General features: G+C 42.7%; 1 protein-coding gene across 1 annotated transcript; it reads left to right on the top strand.

Annotated features, from left to right (window-relative positions):
• The first annotated feature begins 937 nt into the window (after nucleotides 1-937).
• On the top strand, nucleotides 938-26980 carry SCRN1 (secernin 1). Its single transcript, XM_079948065.1, has 9 exons — nucleotides 938-1144; nucleotides 13014-13173; nucleotides 14083-14264; nucleotides 18019-18221; nucleotides 20887-21081; nucleotides 21543-21708; nucleotides 24039-24219; nucleotides 26351-26510; nucleotides 26756-26980. The coding sequence occupies exons 2-8, from the start codon at nucleotides 13015-13017 to the stop codon at nucleotides 26507-26509; spliced, it is 1245 nt and encodes a 414-aa protein (XP_079804191.1). The 5' UTR covers nucleotides 938-1144; nucleotide 13014; the 3' UTR covers nucleotide 26510; nucleotides 26756-26980.
• The last annotated feature ends 740 nt before the right edge of the window (nucleotides 26981-27720 follow it).

Raw genomic sequence — 27720 nt, 5'->3', positions numbered from 1 at the left:
GTGGAGCTCATTGTTATCATCAGGTGCATGGAAACGTTTCCCTCTGGTAGATACAAAGGATCAAAGACCATGAAATAGAGGTCAGCCACCAGGGCGTGCAATTTTAGGGGGGGCGAAACTTGTGCAAATTTCTTCAGTGAGAGGGGTCTTAAAAACGTGTTTTGGGTGTGAGGAGTTCAAACCTGCTATTCTTTGTGTGGCTGGGTGACATTTAGCTTGGTAAATCTACGTTTGATTAAAAAAAACATGTAAACTCTCGGAAAACCCAATGATACCTTCTGAAAAGGTCAGGTAATGCTATAAAAAATAGTTTCTCCTTACATGGGTGTGTTTTTAAATACGTTCCCCCCCCCCCGCCGCCACTTAATGCATCTGATGAAATGAGCTCTAATCCAAGCTTATCACAAGAAATGTGTGAGTCCTTAAAAGTGCCCTGAGACCGTTGCTCTTCATAGGAAACGCTGCAGTGCTCTTAAGAGAGGGATGCTTCATCATAGCTGTCAACGTTTCCCTTTTTTTTAAGGGAAATTCCCTTATTCCGAATAGGATTCCTCGCAAGAAAAGGGAAAGGTTGACAGCTATGTGCTTCATGGCGGCTCCCGTCGTTCGTTGGTTTGAGGCTACGGGTCTGTTTCCAATGCCCACACATCGCTGCCGAACCGACTCCGGCACTGCAAGGAGCTAAGCAGCAGCTCGAGCTCCTCCTAGCCGTCACCTCAGCTGCGGGAAGTCGGCGTCCCTCTGTGCATGCTCAGAGGCGCCCTTCTCAGAGTTCCATCACCCAGCTCTGCTTCCGCTAGCCGGAACCCGAAGGGCTTCTTCTTCGCAGCCGCCAGCGGAGGGATACTCCAGACGCTGCTTTCCGGCCAGAAGACCCTCCCGCTTCCTCGTCTCGCCTATTCCCACGGCTGGAGCTGCACGCCCGCTAGGCGGAGCCCTGCGCAGACGCGACGGCGCTGAGGCGCGAGGAGGCAGCGGCGCCTGCTGGCTCCCTCCCTGCTGGCAGGCCGCTCACGTGAGCCGCAGCGCAGCTGTTACCTGGGAGGAGAGGCCGCCGCCGCCGCCGCCGCCGCCTGCTCACCCTCACGCAGACGGAGCTGCAGGCGGAGGGAAGCCCGAAGGGAGCAAGCAAGCAAGCGGCAAGGTGAGGTCTGTCTCTCTCTCGCTCCGGGGGTGTCTCTTTTGGGGGGTTTGCTGGTCTTCGGCAGGCACCGTTCCTCGACTGAGGGAGGCGGCGGCGCTTGCCAAGGTCTCTCCCATCGCAGCAAGGCGGCCTCAAGGGCGCACCTGGAGGTCCCGGCAGGTGCGCAACTGCTGCCTCCGCCGTCTGCATGGGGAGCCGCGGCCAGGGCTCGCCGAGGATGCGCCTTTTCTTCTGCTCTTTTTTCGCAGGTGCAGCCGTCGGGGATTCTGCAAAGAGGCAGGTCACCTCCTAGCTTTCCCATCCTCCCCCTCATACACATACACACAAACGTTTTCCCTCCCCTCCAATCCAGAAATCAGGAGAACGAGCTCTAGCAGGGGTGCCAACTTGAATAAAATTGGGGGGGGGGGCCTCAGGTAAGCCCCACCCTGCATAATCGATTGCAAGATGCGGCTCGCACACCCTATTTGAATGGCAATGTCCATCCATTTTGCGGGGCCTCTCAATATTTAACTGGGGGCCCAAAGGGACGTTGGCCCCTAGGAGTTGGCTCCTATAAGCTCTAGGGCCAGGGCTCCCCCCCCCCCGCAGAACTCACCAGAACTGAATTTCGGCACCTCTCAGGTGGGTGCCCTTGCCATTTTAAGAGAATGAGGTGAGTTCCAACACCTTTTCCTTAAAAGATAGCACTGTCTAGGGCTACTTCTCCCTTGCCCTTGATCTTTGCACTTGATGACTCATCTCTGGGCTCCTCTCTCCACTGCATGTGTTAGTGGCCTCTCCCTGGTCCACAATTGCCGCTTCACACAATAGTTGGATTGTTGCAAGCTCTGCACTGGATGGGAAGAGTCTCCACCTCACCCCAGACCTCCCTTTCACCTTTTGCCCCAGGGGGAACAGAGTCTTAATTTGCTCAGACTGTAGATACCGCATCTGAGATTTTTTGGAGAGGCGGAGGTCCTTGGATGCTGCGAGGCTTTGGGTGTATAACTGAAGGGCAGGTGCATATTGCTGAGATGCTGTAGTGTAGTGGAGCTGTATCTGTAGAGATGCTTGCAGGGTGGAAATGTAGGCTTGCTAGCTGTAGTAACTCCATTGCTGCTAAGTTCCTGATCTGTTTTAACTGTGACTTCCTGCAGTTCTGACATTTGCCATCCATCTTCTGTGACCTTAGATCAGTTCCACTGCTTCTTCCTGTGGTTTTCTGGCAATTCCTATCTCATTTACAAAGGTTTAACAGGTGATGTCTATCTAGAATCTAGTGTGAAGTATAATATGGCTGCCTGCTATATATAGTCTAGCCTTTGTGTTTCATCTGACTCAATGAAATCATTTCTACAAACTTGCTTTTCATTGTGGCCCCTGGCTCCTTCCTATTTAAATAGGAGCGTGGGCAGTAATAGTGAATAGTAAAGTGAGATTTTGCTGCAATCTGTTAATAATGCATGGTTTTCTTTTCTAAAATTGTGAATACTGGACTGGAACATGAACTGAAAGTAGGTTTATTACTGCCTGGTGGGTTTTTTTGTTTTTAATAATTGCAAGAAATGCACCTGCTCAGGTGGTCTCTTTCGGACTTTAATTCAAAAGTTCTTCAAGGCTAAAGTATTGGGCTTTACTGAAATGTTTTCTCCCTCTGTTCATTGTTTGATCTACTTACGTAAAATAACAAGCTTTTAGCTCAAGGTTATGGTTTCGAAATGGCATTGTGGGTTTTGGAGATTCACGTGCACCTTCCTTTTCACAAAATGGGGTTTTCTGGTTATTTTTAGATATTCATGATCTGTAGTTTAAAGCACTATTGGCCTTTGTGTAGCTGTGCTGCCCTGTAAGGCAAGACCTTGATATTTTAGTGGGTTTCTAGACTGACCCCTGAACTACTCAGCTGCATAGGCCCAGTGGGCTATCTCTGTATAAGTGCCTGTTATACTTTCCTTCTCAGTTGGATTCTATGAGTGTTTTCACCTGGATGGAATGTATCCTTGATAGTCATAGTGCCCTTTGCTTGCCTGGATAGAGGACAAGATGGGTGTGTGTAGAAGCTAGCCTACTAGCTCCGCCCACTTTTGCCTCTGGCCCCGCCCATCACTGGCATGTAAAATAAGGGAATGTGGCTTTCAGTATACAGTGGTACCTTGGTTTAAGAACAGCTTAGTTTATGAACAACTTGGATTAAGAACGTTGCAAACCCAGAAGTAGGTGTTTTGGTTTGTGAACTTTGCCTTGGAATAAGAACATGTTTCGCTTCCTGTTGAGTGTGTTCCATTTGTAAATTGAGTCCCCCACTGCTATGGGAAAGCACGCCTTGTTTAAGAACGCTTTGGTTTAAGAACAGACTTCCGGAAGGGATTAAGTTCGTCAACCAAGGTACCACTGTAACTATTTCTGGTGGCTCATATGGAGAAGATCCTTGCTGGAATCGGCACCAGATTTAGGGAGGTGTGGGTGGTTTCTCTGCCAGGGTGCCGAGCCAAGGGGGTGCAGCATAATAATAATAATAATAATAATAATAGTAATAATAATTTTTTTAAAAAAACTAATATTTATGCAGGTACCCACTGAGAAGAGACATAAAAAGCAAGTGTACCAAAATGAAGTTTTGTGTGTGTGTGAAAATAAGAAATATTTAAAGGGGAGGGGTGCCAAATTTTGTCCTCGCTCAGGGCACCATATTACCAAAGTCCACCCCTGCTAGAATTATTGCAGAGCTGCTGCTAGATTCTTTCCACACTGTATTTGTATCAGGAGGGTAACAATGCTTATATTCTATAAACGCCTTTCACTAATGTATCCAAAAATTGTTCCTCCTGCCTTTTTCTTGCAGCAGTGGCCTTTATGCAGCTTGAGATAGAGGAATTGCCCCATGTATTGTTCCGTAGCCATAATTTTCCAGCTAAATTACAGTTAATAAATGTTGTTTGGTACCACAGTGATCAAGGTTTTTCAGGTGTGCATCCTATGGCATGTGCTGCATTGTTTTCATGCAGTGGCATCGCTCCACGGAGGTCTCATTGAGACACAATCTGCTGAAGGCTACCGAGGTATGGCATTCTGGTAGAGGTTATTGCCAGACCCCTGGTGAGTTGGCTATGCATGAGAAAACTTTGTTTCTACTTTACAATAACTCATGAGGGTTCACCAACTCCTGGCTGTGTGAACCTCTTGTTTGAGCCAGTGGCATCAAGGGAGGTGAGGGGCTGAAGACTATTTATCCAAAGCATTTTTACCCCCCCCCAAAAAAAGAAGCCTCTCGGAACATCTTATGTATGTTTAACAAAGGGGGGGGGGGAATAGTGGCAGGGATAGAAAAGGGTAGAGGTAAACTCAGGCACCAATTATTAAATAGCAGTCCTTCTAATGGCCAGCTAGGATTGGGGAGCCAATTATAGCTGTCTCCCAGCAGAACCAATGGGTTGACCCTGATTCCCATCACTTCCTCTGTTGCAGTCTGGCGGAATTGCTTGCTGCACTTTGTGAGTCATACACTGGGATGACTGGCCTATATATGCAAATAAAAATCTGCATCTGAATTGTTGAACACCTGGAATTTGAACAGTTTATTTTTAAAAGCCTTTTTGTTGCTGCTCTTCATGTATAAAGTAAAATGCCATATTTTTTCCTCTATAAGACATGTATAAGACGCCCCCTATTTTTGGGCACTCATTTAAGAAAATGGGGGGAGATATATCCGTATATAAGAGGCCCCCTTAATTTTTGACATTATTTTTTAGGGGGGGAAACCTAGTCTTATACATGGAAAAATACGGTAAGATTAGAAGTCAGACTCTTCTTGTCCGCTGCAGGTCATCTAGTGATCTAGCAAACGAAGGTAAATTATCTTTTGCCTCTCCCTAATCTGAAGAATAGTGAGAACTCCATGTCTGACCCCACTATCACAGAGCATTGCAACCCCCTTGAACTCAGAGCATGGGAACTATAGAAGCATTCGGTTGCCCAGCAACATCTCTTTTGCAGTTCAAATGTAGCATTTCAAAGCTTGTAAGACTGAGACAAGCCATGGCTTAGCACAGATGTACGGGCTCTTGGAATGGAGATTACAGCCATTTTGCTGCTTCTCAGCTCGTGCTCTTGTGAGCTAGGTCTGTCTTAGCTAACATGTCTTCTGAACACAGGCTTGTGATTTGCCTTGAGCTTTAAACAAAGAGCAGACATTGGTTATAGCTCATTATTTATCTGGAGCAAAACAAACCATGAGCCCAGGTTCATAAAGCATGCTAAGCCAAACCATGGTTTAGCTTGCCGCAACACACCAGAGGTGGAGCAGAGCTCCCAGGGAGACTCACCTAACACCTTCATTGCATATCTTCAGGCAGAAACATTCTTCTATCTCTCAGGCCTTTGGCTAATTAAACAATCTTACAGTGGTACCTCGGGTTACATACGCTTCAGGTTACAGACTCCGCTAACCCAGAAATAGTACCTCGGGTTAAGAACTTTGCTTCAAGATGAGAACAGAAATCGTGGTCCGGCGGCGCGGCAGCAGCAGGAGGCTCCATTAGCTAAAGTGGTGCTTCAGGTTAAGAACAGTTTCAGGTTAAGAACGGATCTCTGGAACGAATTAAGTACTTAACCTGAGGTACCGCTGTATAACCTTTTAAACTGGTGTGTGTGGTGTTGTTTGTTATTATGTTATGTATTTTTGTGTTTTTATACTGTAAACTACCCTGGGATCCTCAAATGAAGGGTGGTATATAAATTTAATGAAGAAATAAAATAAATAGTAACAAATGTGGGTGTGGCTTAGTGCAGACGTGGGCAGAGAGGAAGTTTCAGCCACTGTGCAATATTATTTGTGTGACATTTATTTATTAGAGCAGAGACTTGTTTTGCATATTGTAGCAAATCCTGACGCCGTTTGATAGATAGGAATGTGATTAATGTGACTGCCATCCTGCTGGTACAAAATGTTGGGGTTTTTTTGTTGTTGTTTTTTGTTGTTTTTTTTTGCAAAAAGTTGCAGAATCCAGTCGGCTCCTACTCCTCTGCAGATCTCAATGGCTGATGTGTCGCATGAAATAGCAATTACCGCTGCAAAATATACTAGCTATATTTACCGCCTTGAGGGTGAACTAAACTAATTGGAATACAGATTTGAAATAAATTAACAATATATATATCTCTCTCCAGTCTCCTGATTTCATTTTGCTCACCTATTTATTTCATTTGTAGCTTGCATCGTCCCAGAGGCATCAATACAAGTTTCTGAATTACCATGAGTGCTGCTGCATATTTCCATTACCATGGCACTCCTCCACTGGCATAAGTGGAATAAGCAAACCAGGAAGCATAGGCACAAACTTGAACAAAATATTAGGGGGGGGGAAGGGCTGTTCCCTGCACTTCTGCCCCCCCCCTGCACTTCTGTGGATCGCACCTTCCTCTGCTGCACAAAACTGGGCACAGGCCTCCGCTTCCTCCCACCCACTTGCCTCTCACCTCCCCACAAGAAGTTTCTGCCCCCCTTGCCTGCTCACCTCTCCTACCGGCCTGCCTCTTCTGCCTGCCTGCCTGCCTGCAAGTGGCTGTCCAAGGGAGGGAGGGAGGAAAATGCCAACCTGCGGAAAATATTGGGGGGCAGCCCCCCTAAATATTTTATTGGGGGGCGAAGGGACCAGGGCCCTATAGCGTTGGCACCTATGCCAGGAAGGATATTGTATATGAACTGAGGATTGTGGTATGTTGCTACTTAACAAGCCCATGATCTGATCTGTAAGCCACACGACTAAAGGTTGGCTAATAGCCATGGCTTCTAAAGGAGAAATGGACTGCAAAACCCTGTCTTGGGTGTAATGGGAAGCCAAGGCTACCTGGTTTGTTGATCCCACTTATACCAGAAGAGAATTGGCAGTGTTTAGGCAGCATGAGTATGCTATTGATTGGGTCACAGGAAGTCAGAAACTCTTGACTTACCATCAGTGTGTAAGCATCATCGGAACTACAGTGGTACCTTGGGTTACAAACACTTCGAGATACAGACTCTGCTAACCCAGAAGTTGTATCTCGGGTTAAGAACTTTACCTCAGGATGAGAACAGAAATAACATGGTGGCAGTGGGAGGCCCCATTAGCTAAAGTGGTACCTCAGGTTAAGAACGGTTGCAGGTTAAGAACAGACCTCTGGAATGAATTAAGTTCATAATCAGAGGTACTACTGTAGAATGTTGTAACCTAAGATTCTGTAGCCTTTTTTTCTTCCTCTCTCCCAGTTCCTTTTCCCTTTTGTTATGCCCTTTTAGCGTGAGGTCAGGGACTGTTTTATGGCTGACATTTGTAAACTGTTCTGTAAGTCTTTTTGACTGACAAGGGAAAATTCCCCCCTTCCTTAAATTATACTGGGTGAGACTGTAGCCCCATACAAAGTTTTGCTCTTTTTCTGGAAGATGCTCGGGTATAGGGGCTGTAGTGTATTTGCGGGGGAGCTTCAGTGTACTGCTGAAGAGCTGCCACATTTCTGCGTGGCCTTGAAATTCAAAGATGGTGCAGCTGCTTGATATTGGAGGTAAGGTAAAGGGACCCCTGACCATTAAGTCCAGTCACGGACGACTCTGGGGTTGAGGCGCTCATCTCGCCTTGTTGGCCGAGGGAGCCGGCGTACGGCTTCCAGGTCTCGCTTTATTGGCAGCTTTCGGGTCATGTGGCCAGCATGACTAAGCCGCTTCTGGCGAACCAGAGCAGCACACGGAAATGCTGTTTACCTTCCTGCCGGAACGGTACTGTGATGGTTGTAAGGGGTTACTTGTGCGTAAATTGCCTTCAGTTCAATTAGATCGTTTGCTCGACTTGGTTTAGGGTTAGAGCTCACCCTCCGTGACCTGTTAGTCACTTGCAGAATCCGTCAATGGGTGTTTCTTGAATCTCTTCCAGCATAAAAGCTGTTTCACCCCAAGTCTCCTCCTATGTTCTCTGCGCGGAATGCGTCTGCGCAAGTAAGGGGAAGGCAGGGGCGTGCCAGCACTCTCTCCGCTAGTTTCGCTTGAAGGGTCTTGGAGCCCTGACACCGCCTCCTCCATCTCCCTCTCCTCTCCATTGGTGTCACGCTGAAATCCTTCCCCTCTGCTGGTTCCCTCCCCGGCATCGCTCTGGTGCCCTGCCTCCGTTTCTCCCTTTGATGTCAGTTCCCTGACAGGTACCTATTTATCTACTAGCACTTTGATGTGCTTTCAAACTGCTAGGTTGGCAGGAGCAGGGACTGAGCAATGGGTGCTCACCCTGTTGTGGGGATTCAAACCACCAACCTTCTGATCAGCAAGCCCGAGGCTCTGTGGTTTAGACCACAGCACCTTTTTATGCAGTTCCCAGAGGATTCCTGGCTATCTCTGCATTGGGTCACCCTATAGTAAGAGTGGGGCTGAAGGATGGTAAGCGTGGCAGAGTTGGTAGAGCATGAGATTCTTAACCTTAGGGTTGTGGGTTTGAGCCCCATGTTGGGCAAAAGATACTGTACTGCAGAAGTTTGGACTAGATGACCCTCGTCGTCCCTTCCGACTGTACAATTCTGTGATTCTGTGTCTGAATCGGGGCCTGTGTATTTACAAAGATAGCCGGCATGTATTACTGTGCACAAGAAGATCCCTTTAGAATGTGGAGATTCCGAATCTCTCTTTTAGAGCATTTGTGGTTGGCAACCATGGATGCATTAAAAATTCAAGTCACTTTGAAATATTCATATTTAATAAAGAAAATGGTAACCCAGTCGTACTATTTATACTTGCATTTTGCCTGAAGGGGAATGTAAGAGGTAGCAGAGCTGTGATTTATTGTTTCATCATGCAGGCTTTTCTCCCAGCAGAAATGCTCCCACCTGCCTTAAGTTCTTTTAATAGGAAAAAATGAGTCTCCTTTGAACAAATGGTTTCCTGCAAAGCTTTGCTACTGCTCAAGAAACATGAGTAGAGGATACTGATCCGGGGTGGGTGGTGGGGAAAGCCTTCCGTATAACCCAAGCCATTTATACCAGCATATGGTTTTTAACTAATTAGTCTAGGTTTGTTTTTAATATTCACGCCTGAATGTTCTCCAACGTGTAGCAGGTAGTAAGGAGCATCTCGAGGTTGTTTCATGGAAACAAAGGGCGCCAAATTAGAAAAGCATGTGGAAAAAGTGTTTAAAGACCACCCTCCCATTCAGTCCAGTAAGCAGTTGTTCAGATTGCAAAGCAAGACTGGCTTTTCCCACACTTGGTTGGGCTTTTTGTGGGCTGTTTCCTAGTGACTGTATTTGCACCAGAAGCTAATGGCTCTATCCATCTGAAACAAAAGGCAATTTGGTAGACAAAACCCCAGCTTTCCCACCCACCTCCTCAGCTTGCAATCTCATTGTTTCGGCGCAAACCATTGCAAAGTATTGACCTATTTCCTGGGCTAAAAATGTGTGCTGATTTTACCAGCCCTGCCTGCACATCTTTCAGCGTATAATGGAAGCCGACTAAACACACTCTAATTAAAAGTCATTAGAGCTGAGAATTAGACACTTTTAATATACATATGAACAACTTGAGAAGCGGCACGAGGGGCTGTCGACTTGCCAAGTCTCGCAGCATACACAAGTACGCTGTCACAAGTCAGAGAATGCAGCCTTGCATTCATGCAGATATATGCATAAAGGAAAGAAAGCAAAATAAATGTTTGCTTCCCACAATAGCAGTCCTCAGTTCACGCTATGGCTGGCAAGTCACAAGTCCCGGAGACAGCCCTGAGTATCTGTACAGATGAGCTCTTGACGGCGGTTCTTATTTTAGTAAATAAAATCCCCCCCCCCCATTTAGGCTCACTGAAATGTCTTACAAAGAATTCATTTTACATGTTAATCAAAGCTATTTACTCTTCGGCATGCCAGCCTATTTTAAGCACATTGGCATAGTAACTGAAAAGGCATTAGCTGCACAAACAGCAGCAAAAATAGCAGCACACAGCCAAATTCCCTTGAGATTAATTTTCATCAAGAAGCACTAGACGGTGAGAAATCACTTGAAAGTTGTCACTTCAGGTAGTCGCAAGGGAATTGGATATTGCATTCTGACCATTGTCTTGTCTGATAAGATCTATATCAAAGCAACCTGCTAAAATTGTGTCTTGGAGCTAATTAACTGTGCATGAATAATACAGTTCAGCTCTCCTGGTATTTTTGAAAGATGTATCAGTCTCCTCATTCTGCGGATTTATGCCTTTTGAGACAAGGGATATAATCGCAAGCAGCATACCCATCAAGCTTTTAAAAAGTGAGTGATGCTTTGTATTGTACACAATGAACAATTTGTGGCTGGGGAAACACAGCTTCTCTAGCTGTTGCAATAACACTAGAGGAATCAGCATCCACCCCAGTGGTGAATGTCATAGTCCGCATCCTTGCTGTGTGAGCTGAGGCCATTTTTATTTATGTTGGATCAGAGGCTGGAAGCTTGCTCTGTGATGGCACTAGCTCATAGGGCAGATTCTATTAAATGGCATGGCCAACGCAAGGAAGTTGGTAAGGATTCCTCCCCCCCCCCCCGCCGCCCCTACTTAACATGTCACTGAAATGTAAAAGTGCATCAAATAATTGGTGATGTTGGAATATAGTTAAACACTGAATTGTGCGTAGGGTTGTGTTTGTGTGAAGACATTGAAGAGGCCAACCTATTTTGTCAAAGGCCCACTTTGAATATCATACCAAGCTAAACTTAGAGCCCCCAAAATGTGTTTTTTGCTAACAGACACGAGCAAATAAGTTGGAACTCCACTTCTGCTTTCAGATTCCTTCTGCTCAGCATTCAGACTACAGTCATACCTCAAGATAAATATGCTTCAGGATACGTATTTTCGGGTTGCGCTTCGCGGTAACCCGGAAGTAACGGAGCGCGTTACTTCTGGGTTTCGCCGCATGCGCAGACGGTCAAAATGACGTCACGCACATGCACGGAAGCGGCGAAACACGGCACGCGCAGTCGTGTCTTACATTCTATTCAGGATGCGAATGGGGCTCCGAAACGGATCCCATTCGGATCCCGAGGTACCACTGTATAGCGTAGTAACCTCCAGAGGCAGAGATTGGACAGAATTATGTTTCTGGCCCACCTGCTGAACATTAAGATCTGCCTCAAAGGCTGCCTCAGACGCTTCCATCTGAGGCAAGGCAGGACACCCTCCATGGTGGCACCCCAACTTTTGAATCGTCTCCTCAGGGATGCCCGCCTTATAGTTCATTAGATACTGGTGAATACATCTTTATTCACTCAGGCTTTTATTGATTTTTTAAAACATGGCTTTTATTTTGCTTGCTTTGCTTTTGTTTCGTTTTTAATTGTATTAGTGCCAATTTGAATATTGGTTCAAATTAATGTAAATTGCTCTGAGATGCTTTGAAGTGTGATAGATAAATAACCGGTTGTCATTTCAGACATTATACCAAACTGTGGTTTGCAGCCGACTTTGACCCAAAGTGTCTTATTCTTGTTGTCTTTTCTTTACTATTAAAGACATTTTAATAAACCATCTTTCTGGGACACAGCCTATTCAAGACAGCTTCCAACAATACCTAAGGCATAATAAATTTAAAACCCCCAAACACAAGCATTAATAACAGTATCCAGTGATAAAATCAAAACACGCCGCCCAGAAAAATTCTAAAACTGCAGGAACAGTTAAAGATAGAACACCATCAAAGATACCAACACGCCAATTGCAGTCTTTAAATCATGAGAACATAGCAATAAATGGATATGTTTTTGAGGACTTCAATAATTAAACATGATTTCTTGCCACAAGTTTGGAGTTCTCAGGTTCCAGACCAATGGCAGCTGGTTGTAAATCATGATTTGACGTGATGTGTGAACTGAGCCAAAATATTGGTCCAGAGTATTGTGGCAGTTGGTCACTAATAGCACAAGATGTGCCAGGTATTCTCCAATTATTTAAGACAATTCTCTGTTGAGGAAGTTAAGACAGTAAAAGAACTAACACATAGCTTTCTGCTAATGTATATCCAATTAGGGCTGCAGACGTTAATTAATGGAAACAAGTAGACTTAAGTGCATTAAAGCTTCAGTCAGTTAATTGGTGGGGCTGAGATTATAAGGGAGCACAAGTTATTTTTTCAAATAACCTTGTCTCAGGTGTGGCATGTTTGTGGTACTTAAAAATCCTTGCCTATCTCTCCGCTAAAACATTTGAGTTAGGAAGTACATTTTACCTGGCTATATTGTACCTGGGTATAGTTGTTTGTAAGAGAAAATAATCTGTTTTAATTATTCTCTCCACTACTTCTTCCATCATTCTCCTTTCACACTCAAAGGACTTTGTTTACTGAGCTGCAGTAAGTCTATTTTGGATGACTTTCTTTCATTAAAATGGGATTATTCAGCTGGTGAGACAAGAATAGCAACCAGCAAATGCCAGTTTGGTCAAGTTAACCAATTTGGGGAGAGTCTGTAGCTCAGTGGGAGAGCAAATCCTTTGTGTATCTTGGAGATCCATGTTTAATCCTGGCATCACCACTTAAAAGAATCGGGTGATGGGAAAGGCCTTTCTCTGCCCAAAGAGCGGCTTGTCAGACAGCAAATGCAATACTGGGGTAGCTGTACGGCCGGCCCTATCATTAGGCATGGTGAAGAGATACCGTGTCTTGTAAAAAGGAAAATTGTTATTTCCTCTTCTGTTTTTGTTGCCAGCAAGAGGGGCAATTGTGGGATTTTCTGCCTCAGGGGTCAAAATAACTTGATCAACCTTGGGTACAATGCCCTGTGAGAAAGGCTCGATTTTACTGCATCGCTTCAGGCAGCAAAATGTTTTGGACCAGCCCTGGCTAAATGGAGAAATAAAATGGCCTGGAATAAGGCAGTTTCTTATGATCCTAAAATGTCCCTTTTTCTCTAGGATGGCTCTGGCACCTCCCAGTTACTGTTTTGTTGCGTTCCCACCACACACTAAAGATGGCCTTGTAGTCATTGGGAAAAACTCTGCACGGCCCAGGGATGAGGTACAGGAAATAGTTTATTTTGCCGCTGCTACTCATGATCCAGGATGCAAAGTTGAGGTAAACAGAACAGCTTTATTTTGTACTTAATTTGTGGGTTTGACAAAGGGCATGTTTGTCAGATGTGACATATAGACTCTCACGGTCAATATTGTAAAATGGATCCATTTACCTGATAGTGAAAATTTATATATCAATTGAAAACAGGAATCTTAAAATGAGCCTGCTATCTTTGGCTCACAAATACCTTGGAGTTATCCAAGTCACTTTCCTTTTGTTTTCATAATGAAGAGCACTGACCATTCTCTTTTTTTCCTGTATTTTGAATCCAGGCACTGCCAGTCTAACAGCAGCTGGGTCAAATTGCAGTTTATACAACAAAGACTTTAGTCAGAAAAATGGCATATTCTGCTTTCTGATGAAAGATTATTCCAGAATCTACAGAAACAGAGATACACATACTCTTGCTTTTCTGCTCCCCTTATGAAGTCTCTTTTCCCTAAGGACTGACATATTTTTGAACATACAGTATATGCTTTTATTAGAGAACCTGCTTATCATAACCAGCTGCGTATTTGATATAAAACATCTGCCATAAAATCAAATGGATTTTTCTCTCCTAGTGCTAGAAATTCATGCATCGCTCCTCTACCAGTACAACATGTTGAAATCCAATGGAAAGTGACATGTTTGGTTTTTAAAAATATTTAATATCAACTGCCTGTATTTTATTTTTGTCCGGTATCTTTTGTGTATTCGTGGTCAGTTTTGCAGCTAGAATTGGGTAACTTTTGGGGCTGGTGAGAGATCCTTTGGGATACACTGTCTAAAACGAGTTTGTAAGTTGCCACTTACCTGTGGCAAGTAAAAATCTTATTGTGGCGACATGTCAATATGATAACACTGTTCTTTCTATTGAGAAATATAATCTGATTCAGTGAGGTCTTGTCTCCCTCTCCCCCACTGTAGTGCACATACATTGAGATTGACCAGGTACCCAAGACCAATGCTGTCGCTCTGAGCAGACCTTCCTGGCTTTGGGGGGCAGAAATGGGAGCAAATGAACATGGAGTCTTCATTACCAATGAAGCCATTATCACCAAAGAACCAGCCTCGGAAACTGAAGCTCTCCTAGGAATGGATCTTGTCAGGTGGGTGATCAGGGTGGATAAAAATCAACGTTTTTTTTAATGATTTTTAAAATTTAAATCGGTTTATTTTTATATTTAAATAGGATTTTTAAAATAAAATTCTTTTGGAAGAAAAATCTTTCTAAATATAGTTTTCTGTTTAAGTTACATTATAGTCCAGAGGCTATTCATCAGAAATAAGGATTTGTTTTAAGTTTTTCATGTGTGCTAAAACTCAGTCTAAGTTTTTTTTAAAAATTGTTTAACCACATCAGTTAACAAACATGGATACATATGCTATAATGTTATTGTTTTAGTTCAATAAATTGTTATTAAGGAAATGATTGTTTTTTCCCTTCCAATAAAGTACAGCAGAAAAGTTGTCCAAATATAAACAGTTAACTTATTAAACCTCACAATAATTTCATGATTATCTTTCTATGTATTTCTGATAGTATGACCAAATCAGTAATTTTTGATGTAACTGTAAAAACTACTCTGAAAATTTATTATTCCAAAAATGAAACCTTCATCTGGTTGTAAGTATTAAGAATATACCAGCAAGAATGAGTCTTTTAAATCAAGTCTTACCGACTAGTGATTTAAATCGTGATTTAAATGGGTTTGATTTAAATCAAATCCACCCCGTGGGTGATTAACAACCACATTGTGGATGGGTTGTGTAGCCTGATAAGTGTTCTGAGGAATGAATCAGCTGTACGAAATATCAGCAGAAAATCAAACCTTCCTCTTGGTAACATCACATTTTGGTTCACATATGGAAAACACTGTGTACAGTGTTTGTACAATGAAAGTGTTTCTTTTCATCTTTAATACATGAACTGCCATGTCTCCGTGCCTTTTAGCATTGTATGTGATGTATTCTTTGGGAATGGCGAGCACGGTACACAAACTTTAATAATTGGGCACTCCTATTAAAAAAAATGGTTTGCTGATCTGCCAAGATGCAAAAAGTCGGAACACAACCTAGTGTGCTTTTAAAACCAGCAGTTGCTTTGTAAATCTGCACAGCCCATGAGCCTCATTTTAGTCTTCATTTTCAAAACAGCCTACTGTGACTTAGAATTCTTGCTTGTGTGCTTCAAGGCGGGGAGGTGGGGGGAATGGGGACTCTGGAATAATTAAATCATTGTCAGGCATACTGCATCTCATGCATTCCAATGGAAAACCATTTGCCGTTCACTCAAGTGCTGACGAATGAGCTCCAGAAAATCGTTTTATTCTAGCCCAGCTTGATTGACATGGTTCTTCTGGCCAGTCTTGTTTGTATAGTACAGCGAGATTAGCTTAATGTCAGTAAGAACTATTATGGCTGGAAAAGAGATACTAAGAAGGAAAGGGTGGGAAAGATATGAGATTGGCTTCCATGCTAGAAACTGCAATAGGGCTATGGGCTGTTGTTGGAGCCAATAATAATAATAATAATAATAATAATAATAATAATAATAATTTTATTATTTATATGCCGCCCATCTGATTGGGTTGCCCCAGTCACTCTGGGCAGTTCCCGACAAAATGTTAAAAACACAGTAAACCATCAGCCATTAAAAACTTCCCAGAACAGGGCTGCCTTCAGGTGTCTTCTGAAAGTCAATAGTTATTTATTTGTTTGACATCTGACAAGCTGTCAAGCAAGACTGCTAAGCAAGCTGATTGGGTCTGCCTGATTCTCTCTTTTTGCATGAATTCTCCCTGTTGCAAGCAGTTCTCAAGCGTGCAGGTCTTACGACTATCCTTGCAAGATTTGAATCCTCCTTTGGGAAAACACAGTTGTATCCCGTTCAGTTTAGTTAGAAGCTCAATTCATCACATGACTGATTAGAAGTATATTTAATAAGCTGGTTTTTTGTTTTTTTTTACATTAAGCTCCTCTTTCCCATTCTTCAATCAATGCAGATTTCTACGCTGGAATCTTCTTTTATCTGCCCACTTTGTTATGAACAGGAGGCACTTTTATTATTCACAAATCCATTTTGCTTTTCGAACTTAAAAACAGCAGGAGACTGGCAGTTACTGACTTTAATGGGAATAAATCGGCTTATATCCAAATACTCCAGCATGAATGGGTTCTGGGACTAATTCCCTAATGGCAACAGCAGGCCAATATTAATCAAAATTATGGATGTTTGAAATGTAACTTTCTAATAAGAGTTTGCTTTGGTCCTTACTAAAGGAGCTAATTTTAATTAGGTTATAGAAGGCAGTGTGAGGTTTAATAATAATAATAATAATAATAATAATAATAATAATAAATATATTTATACCCCGCCCATCTGGCTGGGTTTCCCCAGCCACTCTGGGTGGCTTCCAACCAAATATTAAAAACACAATACAGCATTAAACATTAAAAACTTCCCTAAACAGAGCTGCCTTCAGATGTCTTCTACAAGTCAGATAGTTGTTTATTTTCTGGACATCTGATGGGAGGGCGTTCCACAGGGCAGGTGCCACTACCGAGAAGGCCCTCTGCCTGGTTCCCTGTAATTTCACTTCTCGCAGTGAGGGAACCGCCAGGAGGCCCTCGGCGCTGGACCCCAGTGTCTGGGCTGAACGATGGGGGTGGAGACACTCCTTCAGGTATACAGCACCGAGGTTAAGTTATGATCATCAGAAGTTCCAGTTCCCTTATTTCACCCTGTGACAATTCCTCGGCATTTTCCAGCTACGTAGGAATGTTATCTGCTAACATTCTGTTTTGATTTAGTAAATTGGAGGTGGGACAGGGCAAAATGGAGCACATAGACATCTTAAGTCCCTTTCCCTGCCCTAAAGAATATACAGGCACAATTAAAAAACCAACTACACCCCACAAGAGTTTATATTCAAAGAAAAGTGGACCACTGGTTCATTTTGAACCAAAAAATCCTGTTCCATGTCACAGCAGGACGCTATGATGAAAATGAAAACTATTGCCCATTTCAAACCATTTTAATGGTACAGTTGTGACAAGTGTCCTCAAGCTACTACAAAATAAATCTTCCCTAATAGCTTGCAGAGCCAACAGGACGACCCTGTCATAGGCTTAGTCCACTGAATACTACTACTACTACTACTACTACTAATAATAATAATAATAATAAATAAATAAATAATACAGTGCTGTATGTTCTTGTATGTTAGTGCTTTACTACATATTTTAGTGTTCATGAACTAAGTGTGGTAATGGGATGCAAATATTTTAAACTAAATTGATTGTTCCGGTAGGGATAATGAGGACGTGGGTGGTGCTGTAGCCTAAACCACTGAGCCTCTTGAACTTGCCAATCAGAAGGTTGGCAGTTTGAATCCCTGCGATGGGGTGAGCTCCTGCTGCTCTGTCCCAGCTCCTGCCTACCTAGCAGTTCGAAAGCACACCAGTACAAGTAGATAAATAGGTACCGCTGTGGCGGGAAGGTAAACGGCATTTCTGTGCGCTCTGGTTTCCATCACGGTGTCCTGTTGCACCAGAAGCAGTTTAGTCATGCTGGCCACATGGCCCAGAAACTGTGGACAAAGGCCAGCTCCCTCGGCCTGAAAGCGAGATGAGCGCCGCACCCCATACTTGCCTTTGACTGGACTTAACCATCCATGGGCCTTTACCTTTACCTTTTAATGGGGCTTTGGGAGTCGGGTTCATGATTGCTTAACCAAATGATGATCTTGTTCTAGATTTCGTTTTATTGTTTGTCAGGCTGCTGAGCTTGCTTTGACATGGCCTTCCATTGTTGCTGTAGTTGAGTTGCTTATTCTCCACCTCCTTTGGTTCCCTCCCCAGGCTTGGTCTAGAAAGGGGTGGAACAGCTAAAGAAGCCTTGGATGTCATTGTCTCTCTGTTGGAAGAGCATGGCCAAGGAGGCAATTATTACGAAGATGGGAGTGTATGCCATGCTTTCCAGACTGCGTATCTGATAGTGGACAGAAAAGAAGCTTGGGTCTTGGAGACTGTTGGGAAACACTGGGCAGCAGAGAACATTACAGGTCCGTTGTAATTTTTATCCCAACCTGCTATTTATGAGGACGCAATTGAGTACATGAACATTTGCCATGGCGATGATGAGTTGTTCCTGAATGACTTTTCTATTTCCATTTAATGTTTGTTCCTGTAATGGTAGTATGTCATTTAAAGCAGGTTTTGTGTTGTTGTTTTTAATTGTCAACCTTAAGGACAATTTCTGGAAGTTTCTAACATATTGGCTTGGTTGAATTTTATGTCAGGATTCAGAAAGCTTTTTCTGCATTAGGAAATCTGTTTCTGCCTGTATGGTGTTTTGTTTTTCTCACTCAAGCAGAAATAACAGTTGATTGACCAAAGATCTTTTCTATCTGCAGGTCTTGTTCTCCCATTCAAGGTTAATTGTGCACATTACTTTCACATCTATCCCTTGAAATTGTGGCTCTCTGACTTGCTGACATTTTCATGTCAGCTTCAGATTGTCGCTGACATTCACTGAACCTTTAAAATGGTGCACCATCAAATTTAAGTCTCCCACGCGCAAATTTGTTCCGGCTTGTAAGTGTACATAGAAATCATTTTTAAGTTTTAAGACAAATTGTGCAACTGGCCTTATCCAAACCCTTTTTTGCTCAGTTCTTCGTATACTCTCATGCTCATATGGAGCCTGTACAGCAGGCTTCTTCAAACTCAGCCCTCCAGATGTTTTGAGACTACAGTTCTCATCATCCCTGACCACTGGTCCTGTTAGCTAGGGATCATGGGAGTTGTAGGCCAAAACATCTGGAGGGCTGCAGGTTGGGGGTGCCTGTTTTAATGGATGGCACTTTTTTGCACACACAGTAATGTGAGCACTTCCACTGAAAGGAAGGTGGACTTGCTCTGTTTGCACATAGGACTGTATCTGATCATAGTCCTTGGCCAGCATGCTAACAGGGCAATCCTCATCATGCCTACTCAGAAACAAGTCTTGTGGAATTCAGTGGGGCTCACTTATAGGTAAGTGTGGATAGGATTGCTGCATTGATCTCCAGTTTAAAATGATCGTGTGGCAGCTGTTGGGAAAGACCTCTAGTTGAGACCCTTGGAGAGCTACCTCCAGTCAGAATAGACAGTACTTGGTTTGATGGACAAATACTCTGACTTCCTATAAATAAGGCACAGGTGTAAGGTAGACTTCATATTTTGCTCTCGAGTCCATTTTTCTAGTACGTAGTAGCATTCTCAGCAACTAGTAAGTTAATTTTGGTGACACTATATGGTCTTATACCGAAAGAGACAAGTGTTCTCTTGTATCTGTCCTAGAAAAGGGAAGTAATTATTATTATTATTATTATTATTATTATTATTATTATTATTTATACCCCGCCCATCTGGCTGGGCTTCTCCAGCCACTCTGCGTGGCTTCCAACCAAATATTAAAATACAGTAATACATCAAACATTAAAAGCTTCCCTAAACAGGGCTGCCTTCAGATGTCTACTAAAAGTTTGGTGGTAGTTGTTCTCTTTGACATCTGGTGGGAGGGCGTTCCACAGGGCAGGCGCCACTACCGAGAAGGCCCTCTGCCTGGTTCCCTGTAACTTGGCTTCTTGCAGTGAGGGAACCGCCAGAAGGCCCTCGGCGCTGGACCTCAGTGTCCAGGTAGAACGATGGGGGTGGAGATGCTCCTTCAGATATACTGGACCAAGGCCATTTAGGGTTTTAAAGGTCAGCACCAACACTTTGAATTGTGCTCGGAAATGTACCGGGAGTCAATGTAGGTCTTTCAATACCGGCATTATGTGGTCTCTGCAGCCGCTCCCAGTCACCAGTCTAGCTGCCGCCTTCTGGATTAGTTGTAGTTTCCGGGTCACCTTCAAAGGTAGCCCCATGTAGAACGCATTGCAGTAGTCCAAGCAGGAGATAACCAGAGCATGCGCTACTCTGGCGAGGCAGTCTGCGGGCAGATAGGGTCTCAGCCTACGTACCAGATGGAGCTGGTAAACAGCTGCCCTGGACACAGAATTGACCTGTGCCTCAACCCAAAGATATGTCTTAGAAAAGCGATATGCACCAATTATTTGGACTGCACCAACACAGATACATGTTGGTAATTATTTCTGTAGGTTTCCCTTGTGAGTTTGTTGCACAGAGGTGGTCCTTGTCTCTTTTGAGATCCCTTTGGGGGCGGTTGGGAAGATAACTACTGCACTTTCCTGCTCCACTTGGTAGAAGGAAGACCTCATGCTGCATTGAATGACCATCTCTGCATCATGAAAGGCAGTGTGTTGGTTCACAGAGCTAATGGGCTTACGGACTGAGAGGAGCTACTTCTTTTCTGCTCTTGTCCCCTACATTAGCATATTGCATTTGAAGCAAACTATGTTAGTTCCAGTTGAAATAAATAAAACTTCAGCTCAACTAAGTCATGACTAACTTGGCTCATTGACTTAGTCTGGATCCAGGCCTCTGTCTTTTGTAAGACTGACGATCAGGTGTGATGATGCCTGATTCACTCTGCACATTATTTACAAATAATCCTCAAAAGTATTTGACTGGGAATGGTGATCCCAGCGGAAATGAATTTTGCCACCCGCTTTTCGTGATCTCTGCATGCCTAATTGATTGATATTGCACGATGTAAAATAGATTCAGCTTAAATTTGCATTTAATGAACGATAATAGAATAAATGATTTTTTTTTTCACAGAGGGAGTCAAGTGCATTTGCAGCCAGCTTTCCTTAACTACAAAGATTGATGCAGAGCATCCTGAGCTTAGAAGTTATGCGGAAAGTCAAGGGTGGTGGACTGCAGATACAGAGTTCAACTTTTCTCAAGTATTTTCTCAGGCTGATAACCATTCAGATTGCTGTTTGGCGAAGGAGAGTCTAGAGAAGCAAGAAGGTACGTAGAAAATCCACCACTACTCCACTTTTGATACATGAGTTTGTAGCCAAAAGCATGAACTGAGTTTTGAAAATTTCACTTCTGTTGGTAAGATTATGCATTTCCTTTTTTGGAAGGAAAACGTCGTATAGACCTTGAGTGTATTCTGTGTATAAGTGATGCTTTAGAGATGCATGTTCTTGTAAGCGAGAGAGACTTGGAGATCTTTGGCTGCCTTCCAGCCAAGAGACCTATGGAAGCATCAGTGCCTCTGATGGTGTAAATGTTAGCAAAACTTTGATCACTTATTAACATTTAGAGTTCCTCCCCCCCCCCTTTATGGGATTAACCAGTTTGAGTGACAGACTGAGAAGGGACCCAACCATTGAATCCAACCCTCTGCCCAGTGGAGGAGCAGCAGTGTAGGATAGACCTAAATTTATTACCCTGTTAATGCCTCTGTTTTGATATTTTTCCAGGCGCTATCACTGTGGAAATGATGATTGACATCTTGCGGGATAAGTCTGGTGGTATATGTGTGGATTCAGAGTCTTTTCTTACTACATCAAGCATGGTGTCCGTATTACCTCAGAATCTTAGTTCCCCGTGCATCCATTATTTTACCGGCACACCAGATCCATCAAGGTATATTGGAGAAAGTACCTGGCAGGCTGCCAGTACTTTTTCAAGCCTCAAAAATTAATTTCTAGTTTTGCATTTTAAAAACTTATTTATCGGGCTGATTCCACGTTGTTTACTGATGCAAAGTTAATCGATGCAGGGAAGCAATCAAAGGGTCTCTTCTTTGCCTAAATCCATTTCTGCAATCGCTGCCCTCAGTCTAGATAAGGCAGGTTGGGAAGGCAAAATGGCAAGCGAGTCAGCTGATATAACAACAACAACAACAACAACAATTTATTATTTATACCCCGTCCATCTGGCTGGGTTTCCCCAGTCACTCTGGGCGGCTTCCAACAAAACACTAAAATACAATAATCTATTAAACATTAAAAGCTTCCCTAAACACGGCTGCCTTTAGATGTCTTCTAAAAGTTTGGTAGTTATTTTTCTCTTTGACATCTAGTGGGAGGGTGTTCCACAGGGTGGGTGCCACTACTGAGAAGGCCATCTGACCTACGGCAGAACCTACTTCAGTTTTAACATGGCAACCCTATTAGCCTGTTTCATCCTGCCTTTGACTAAGTACGTAGAAGCTACGTTGACTCAGCAGAAATTCCTACAGTGGCTCCTGCTGCATCGGGGCTATTTATTGTTTTCCTATCTACCATTTTGAGCCTGAGAGCTAGAGCTGCATTGTGTTTTTAACTGCATCAGCATTTATTCACACTCTGCTAATCCATTTGCTGTAAACTGCATGCAAAATAGTTCATCAAGATGTCTCTTCTGCCAGTCCTTTCCTACTTCTCCCCTCCATCGGAATATTAGCACTGAGACATCTTTGAATGTTTACTTCTGCTGTTTAGAGAGTTTTACCTAAAAATCTATAGGTCATAAGGCTTGTTCCTTAAGTGTGGATAAGACCTCTAACAGGAGAGAATACTGGATCATATATTGAATAGGCTGGTAAATTTCCCTAAGAATCTGTATCTGTATCTGTATCTGAAGAAGTGTGCATGCACACGAAAGCTCATACCAAGAACTAACTTAGTTGGTCTTTAAGGTGCTACTGGAAGGAATTTTTTTATTTTGTTTTGACTATGGCAGACCAACACGGCTTCCTATCTGTAACTTCCCTAAGAAAAGTAAATGTGAATGTAGTGGATCATTTTTGGTCATGCACCTAACTTCACTCAAGACTATTTAAGAGCATCGGTGTAAAGTGAAGCCCTTTGGAGTCGCCATATCCTTTGTTTTCCGTCAATGCAATTCTTTGGATCATTCTTGTCATTTTCAGAACAAGGGTTTACAGCTCTTCTACTGACTGCAGTTGATGAGAACCTCAATTTACACTCTAAAGTATTTGGGGGAAATAGCAGCCATTTTGCAATTCCTGATGAAAAGATCAATAGTTCTTCATTAGCATTCCATACAGTAGGTCTTACCCTTTAATCCTCCTTGTGGCATTTATTGCTTGTTCAAAGTCCCGCCTTCAATAATGGAATGGAGATTCTGAGTAGAAGCAAACCCCTTTAATGTAATATGTTCCATAAATGAAAGGGATGAAAAGCAAAAGGATAAGCAGAAAGCAGTACAGTTAATTTAACTTGCTTCCTTTCCTTCTCAAGGAAAGCTGCATTTTATTATTCGGAAGGAGATTTGCTGTTATTCCAGTTTCCTGGTCTTCCCTTTTTGGTGCAATTTATTCGTATTAAAAAAAATTCTCCTCAAAGCTAGAGAAGTGAAAATGTATGCAAATCTATCTAAAAAGTTTTAGCACTTCGAAAGCAAATGTCAGTGAATCCCAAATGCTGGTTCTTCCCTTTTTAATGAAAGCGTGTTACAGATCTCATCTAAAATATCTTAATGGAGCCCCAGAGTAAAGGGGACAAAGAAGATTTGAACATACCAATTTGTACAGGCATTTCTTAAAAACAGCATCATTGTCTTGTAAATGTTGCTAAACACATTGTGCATCTATTCTAATTTTTAAGAACAGCTCTGTGCAGAATATTTCAGGATTAAAATAATATATATTTGCTGAGCTATTCTTCATGGCATAGACTGGCTTATTCCCTAACAATCAAAGGAAAGAAAAATCCTAATCTGCAAACAGTTAGAAGGAACTGATTTAGTAAATATGTTTAAAAGTAAGTGTAGTCTGTTTTATGGTTTTTGTCTCTGTGTTACTGTTAATGCCTCTTTTCAGATGGACCAGTTATTTTGTGCAACACATCGAAGTTTGTGTGATAATTTTTCTTTTCTTTCTGTTTTTAAAACAAGCTGAGCAAACTGCTAAGTGATAATATAAAATGTAGCCTTAGCTAACAATTGGTGATTCCTCTGATCTCTTTCAGGTCCATATTTAAACCTTTTATCTTCGTTGATAATGTAAAATTAGTATCAAAAGTACAGTCACCCATTTTTGGTAGTGATGATCCTGTGAAAAAAAACCCTCGGTTCCAGGAGAAACCAGACCGTAGACACGAATTGTACAAAGCACACGAGAGGGCGCGATCTGTCATGGAGAATGAGCAGGTAAACCAGCACTCTGAAAATACACCAGTGAAAAATAAAAAAATGAAGATCTGGGGAAATTACATTTTGTGTTCTGTTTCATTCCTCCTGAGCCCTTGAAATTCAATCAAATACCCTTTTAGGTCACTGTAAACTTTAAAAAGAGAGGATATTTCATATCTGAGCAACAAGTACAAAATCTCCATCACCTCAAAATAACCTTGCCTGTGGAAAATCCACACCTGAAATATTTTTAACCTTCTTTCCCTCCTAAAGTGCTAGTTTTCTGCGCGCAGAATTCTCTCCCTCCCCCCCCCTTCCTGGCACACAGATGCACTTAAAGGCATCAATCAGTCCTCTTGCATTTTGTAGCACTACACAATTCAGGAACTGCTGTGGCACGTGCTCTTTCTGAAAATGTAGTTCAGCTCTAAATTTATTGCATTGAACTATTATCACACTGCTCAGCTATATAAAAACATGTAGTAGTCAAATTGCATACTAGGAAGCAACAACTCCTAATGCAAGGTAAGCAGCAGAGCTGACGAAATTCCAGTGTTAGATACGTCTAAAAACCTGGACATGTAAGAAATACTTGGCTCCAAGAACTGCATGAGGAAGACCCCGGCAAAGATGGGGAGCCTGATATTTGTCCCTTCAGATGTTGCATCACCCCTGAACAGTGGCCATGTTGGTGGGGCTTGATGGGAGTTGAAAGCCAACAATATCTGAGGGCCCTCAGGCTCCCAATCCCTGCCCTAGGGGAAGGAATTTCAAAAACAGGGCTATGTATCTGGTCACCACCCACCTTACATCTGATGAGGGAGGGGCAGAGCAAGCCCTTAGGAATAACATGATGCTTGGGCAGGTTCATGGAAGAGGAGGCAGTCCTTTTGACATTTCAGTTCTTTAATGCTTACATTCGAATTTCCAGATGCCCGAGTGATCGGGCACTTCTTGGATTTCTCCAAATAAGTTAAAGGGGGGCTCCCAAAGGAATGGTGCAGATGTTGCAATGAGGTATTTTGTTGAAAGGCCCATTGGCTGTTGGGAAATAAGTTTCTTCGGGAAGTGTTTAGGAGGAGATACTTGTAGCTTAGGTCTGGAAGACAGCCAGTGCAGTAGTCTTGAGGGTTAAACCATTATCTGTTGAAAACTGAAATTGATAATCTGCCAGTTTGACAAAGTGTACAGTGTAAATGAACGAGTTTCCTTTCCAGCAATACATAAATTAGTTGTAATGGATCCAGCAAGAAAGCCATATGAGGAAGCTTTATTCCAAATCTCATTCCAGCTATCTGGCAAGCTCATTTTCCAAGTATAGATCCTTAATATGGGTGAAATGGCACCATCCATACCCAAGTAGGCATTGACGAGGGGGACCCTCAAAGGTTTGCGGCAGTACAAAAGATGCTTTGGAAAAAATAAATCCAAAAAAGGGAAGGAAAGCCCCAAACAGCCAGATCATGGAAGGCAGACTGGACATTGTGGCGGGGCAAGTATCGTGCAAGAAAGGCACTGTTGTCTGACAAGGAATCCTCTACACCACAACATTTTGTTGCAGTCCCACTTGCTGTATGAAGCAAAAATGGCCTCTAAGCTATTTTTAAAGTCCAGTAAATATTACCATTCTTCTTAAGGCACATTCTTGTTGGTCCTTTTTCCCTCAGTACTGATAAACTTTGAGGGTGATACACATAAGAGTCTGTGGTTCTCTCCCACAAAATTAGCTGTGATAAGCCTCGCCTACATGGTTGAGGGACGTTAAAACATTTACCCTAGTGCTGCTGGACTGACCCACAGAAAAAACACCACCTAGAGTTAAAGATCTCCTTCCTCGAATCTTAAACTCACATACTCCATCCTTCATTGCAGAGAGAAAGGAATGTGTAAACTAGGCTGTTTGTTTTTATTTCAACATGATCTCTGGGCAAAAGCATCCTTTTTTCCAGAACTGGTATTTCTAAACTCAACAGAGGTACTGCTATGGTTTGATTGTTGTGCTATGTTTGTGCAACGGCACAGCAGATAAAGCCCCTAAGTTCTCCCTGAACTTAACACATGGATGCACGTACAAGTTTTGAGACGATTCTGTTAGATCAAGCTTTCAGACACTTCATAGGTGTTTCATGCTGTCCATGGATTTTTGTAGGAAAAAGGAGAGAAGTTGAGAAGAACCATGTTAGACCTCGAAAAGCAAGGCTTGGATGCAATGGAGAGCATCATTACCAGCTCGGAAGTTCTTGATCCTTCTGAAGTAGAGGACCTTTTCTATGACTGTGTTGATACAGAAATTAAGTTCTTCAAGTGAAGTGAGTCATTTTCATATCCTCATACCAATAACTACTTTTTTTAGAAATATAAGTTGGCTTCAATGTTTGGTCCAGTCTCTTTGTATCTCACTCCTGAATCTGCAATTGCGAATAAGAACCTGATGTTTTATGGGTTGTGGTTATTTTGCAAAGTCTCCTAATGGATTTGGATATTCCCACCCTGCATTTAAACTTGCATTTGTAATTAACAATGAATATTAAAGCTTTGCTTTTTCTCATTTCAGTGACCATAGACACCTTTAGCCTTCACATAAGAAGACCATAAAGCTCTTCAGGCCTTGAAAGATATACTCGCCATATTGCCGAATTTTTGGAGGAAATTTCCCTCTTTTTAGAGAAAAGTTCCTTAGTAGCTGTATCCAATTAACACATTCCTTTCCCCCCTTTTATTTTCCTCCTGTGTTGTCCTGTGTGTGTTATGGAAAGAGGGCCTTCACTGATGGTGTGCATGCTGGCTAATGTAATGCAGAATGTTTTTTTCATTCATCTGGGCAACCGAAACTAAGAACGACAAATAGCCAGAATCCATGTAGTTCTCAATATTGCAAATCAAAATAAGCCTGAAAAGTTTTGCCTGAAAAGTTTGATCTACATGTAAAAGGAAAAAATACAGCAGGTACATGTGTGCTCCTAAAGAGTTTTGCCACAAAGAAATGATGAGTTGAAAAATGGGCCTTGTTAATGGTATAAATGTCAACAGTGGAATAAGCTTCTCACTTGTTCTAATTCTGGCAATTTAGAGTTGGGTCTATTGAGCTGTATGCTGCCTCACCTATGCACATATTGGGCTAGTAGCTTTTTCTTTTCTTTTTTTGCTTCTCTCACCTATCGTTCCATATTGCTGCATATCAGGCTGTGAAGATTACATTTAAATAATCAATTTCTCCCCAAAATAGAGTTCTGAACAGTGTGAATTGGCCTAAGCATTTAGAGAGAGAGAAGCAAGCTTACAGCTGAAGGTAAGATCAAGAACCTTAATTTGGTTGTGGGAACTGTACCATAGCTGCTTATGAAAGGCAATTGTTCCAGTGAAATGACCAGAATTTGTTCAGATAATTTGCTTCCACCAAGGATGGGGAACTTCTGGCTCTCCATATGTGGTTGGAAACACAATTCTGATCATTCTTGCCTGCTGGTCATGCTGGCTGGGACTGATGGTAGGCAGTAGATTTCATTGTTCCTTTGTGCT

This window comes from Podarcis cretensis, assembly GCF_951804945.1.
Source record: "Podarcis cretensis genome assembly, chromosome: 12".
Taxonomy (NCBI): domain Eukaryota; kingdom Metazoa; phylum Chordata; class Lepidosauria; order Squamata; family Lacertidae; genus Podarcis; species Podarcis cretensis.
The sequence above is the reverse complement of the archived record's forward strand: the minus strand, read 5'-3'. Positions and strand labels throughout refer to the sequence as shown.

Excerpts from the sequence above, each read along its gene's own strand:
- SCRN1 (XM_079948065.1), top strand. The coding sequence starts at position 13,015 with ATGGCTCTGGCACCTCCCAGTTACTGTTTTGTTGCGTTCCCACCACAC. Across the intron at positions 14,265-18,018 it reads CTAGGAATGGATCTTGTCAG|GCTTGGTCTAGAAAGGGGTG; the intron begins GTGGGTGATCAG and ends TTCCCTCCCCAG. Across the intron at positions 24,220-26,350 it reads CTGTCATGGAGAATGAGCAG|GAAAAAGGAGAGAAGTTGAG; the intron begins GTAAACCAGCAC and ends GGATTTTTGTAG.